Raw genomic sequence first — 1734 nt, 5'->3', positions numbered from 1 at the left:
GTTCTGGACATGACTGGGTGGGCTAGGCAGAAAGCAGGACTGATAAGTACTCAAGACTGCTCATACGGGTTTTCGTGTATCATTGCTCTGATCGATAATACATTGCTCTCTAATTGGCAGCGATTATCACATCATATATGTCAAACAGTGCACGCACATCACTCGATATAACAGTTTTGATAACCTTATATTGCTGTGCTGATCTAGTATGATAATGTGAGCCAGTGTGCAAAGGTGCCAGGTTCTACGTTGCTTATGACTGATAGGGTTAATGATACTAAAACATTTACTCAACACCAGATACATAATTCAAATAACGTAAAATCCTAAAACCCTTCATTATTTTTGATTAACTAGTTTCATTAAAACATCGACAACAGAATAAACATGTTGATGATATCTTTATTTAGCTTAGTTTATTCTATTCTATTCATCATACCGTACTGTGAAATATTCCCATTTATTCATATCACAGAAAGTCGAAGGTTATCACGTAGACCAAGTACATCAAAGCAGTTAAAAAGTAATACTGGTAAAAAACAAAAAGAAAAGAAAGGCAAAACGAAGCGAGGTGCAGAAAACCGAAAAATCAGTATATCTCCAGAAGTAAGTTAATAATAATAATAATAATAATAATAATAGCTCTATTCAGTAAGATAAATTTTTCAGGGTGATCCACAGTATTACTCAAAAAAGACAAGAGGTGCTATGAATACGCTACGAAACATTCTATCCAATCAGCAGCGGGCAGAAGTTTCTCAGAAACATTTAGAAAGTAGAGAGTCAAGTGCCATCTTTCTGATTGGATGAAGACCTATACTGCCACGATGTTTAGTAGGGTTCCAGAACCTTCCAGAAACCCAAGGTCATCTGAAATGCTTTTTGTACATAGATCAACCTTGGAGCAAAGTGTTTTTCTCACATTTCGCACCTTTTCTCATGTGTTCAAGTAGTCGTATTGATTAACATGGGGTTACTAGAGGAGCTTAGGACAACGATTCAAGCGTTCAGTCAAAAGATATATTAAAATTTTGTCACAGTAAAGAGATCTCAGCACTAAGTACTGAATACTACAATAAATATATCTATACCATGAATTCAAATGGTAATTATTCGAAATATATTTCGTTTTTTTCAACGGTCAGCATTTGACATCTGCATTAATTCGTTAGTTTTCTATCAGTAAAACTATTATAACTAATTTTATCCATTCATGATATATAAATTGCTTGAAGCACAATATATTTTTACCTCTCGTCTTGTCAAATGGTCAATAAAAAGGGTAACATGCCGAGAACTGCTCTGTTTGTTCAAATTTTCCAGTATTTAATTTAGTAATAATAATTTGTAACCCTGTTATAATAATACGTGAGTTTGTAGTGGCTGGTATTAGCCAAGCCCAAATAAGTTGTTCTAGCTCCTCGACAGACCAATTTATTCATTCCCCTAAAGTCACACTTAGACTGATTTAATATGATGGTATGTTTGTTAATTGCTTGCTCCATCCATCGAGTGTCTGTAATTTATTTTTGTCTAAATATAAATACTGAATCACACTTAATCATAGAGAGTTGGCTCACTCTCCATCTACGCTGCTCGTCACTTTGTTTCTTTGATTGTTTGTCTCGCGCGCTTAGAAAGTTTTTAGCGTCTTAACGAGCCGAAAACGCAAAAATTTTACGCGCGGACTACACCTGGATCCGTTGCGGACTACACCTGGTCTCACGTATGATC

At 35.3% G+C, this 1734-nt stretch overlaps 1 protein-coding gene across 1 annotated transcript in view; it reads right to left on the bottom strand.

The window, feature by feature from the left end:
• Positions 1-464: 464 nt before the first annotated feature.
• Smp_198510 (hypothetical protein) overlaps positions 465-1734 on the bottom strand; it is a gene marked incomplete at both ends in the record, with an annotated part of 4326 nt that continues 3056 nt past the window's right edge. The window contains 2 exon segments of the mRNA XM_018789990.1: positions 465-587; positions 593-606. Coding sequence (XP_018655378.1) covers positions 465-587; positions 593-606 — 137 coding nt within the window.

The sequence above is a fragment of the Schistosoma mansoni genome, chromosome W, assembly GCF_000237925.1.
Source record: "Schistosoma mansoni strain Puerto Rico chromosome W, complete genome".
In the NCBI taxonomy this organism is placed as follows: domain Eukaryota; kingdom Metazoa; phylum Platyhelminthes; class Trematoda; order Strigeidida; family Schistosomatidae; genus Schistosoma; species Schistosoma mansoni.
The sequence above is the reverse complement of the archived record's forward strand: the minus strand, read 5'-3'. Positions and strand labels throughout refer to the sequence as shown.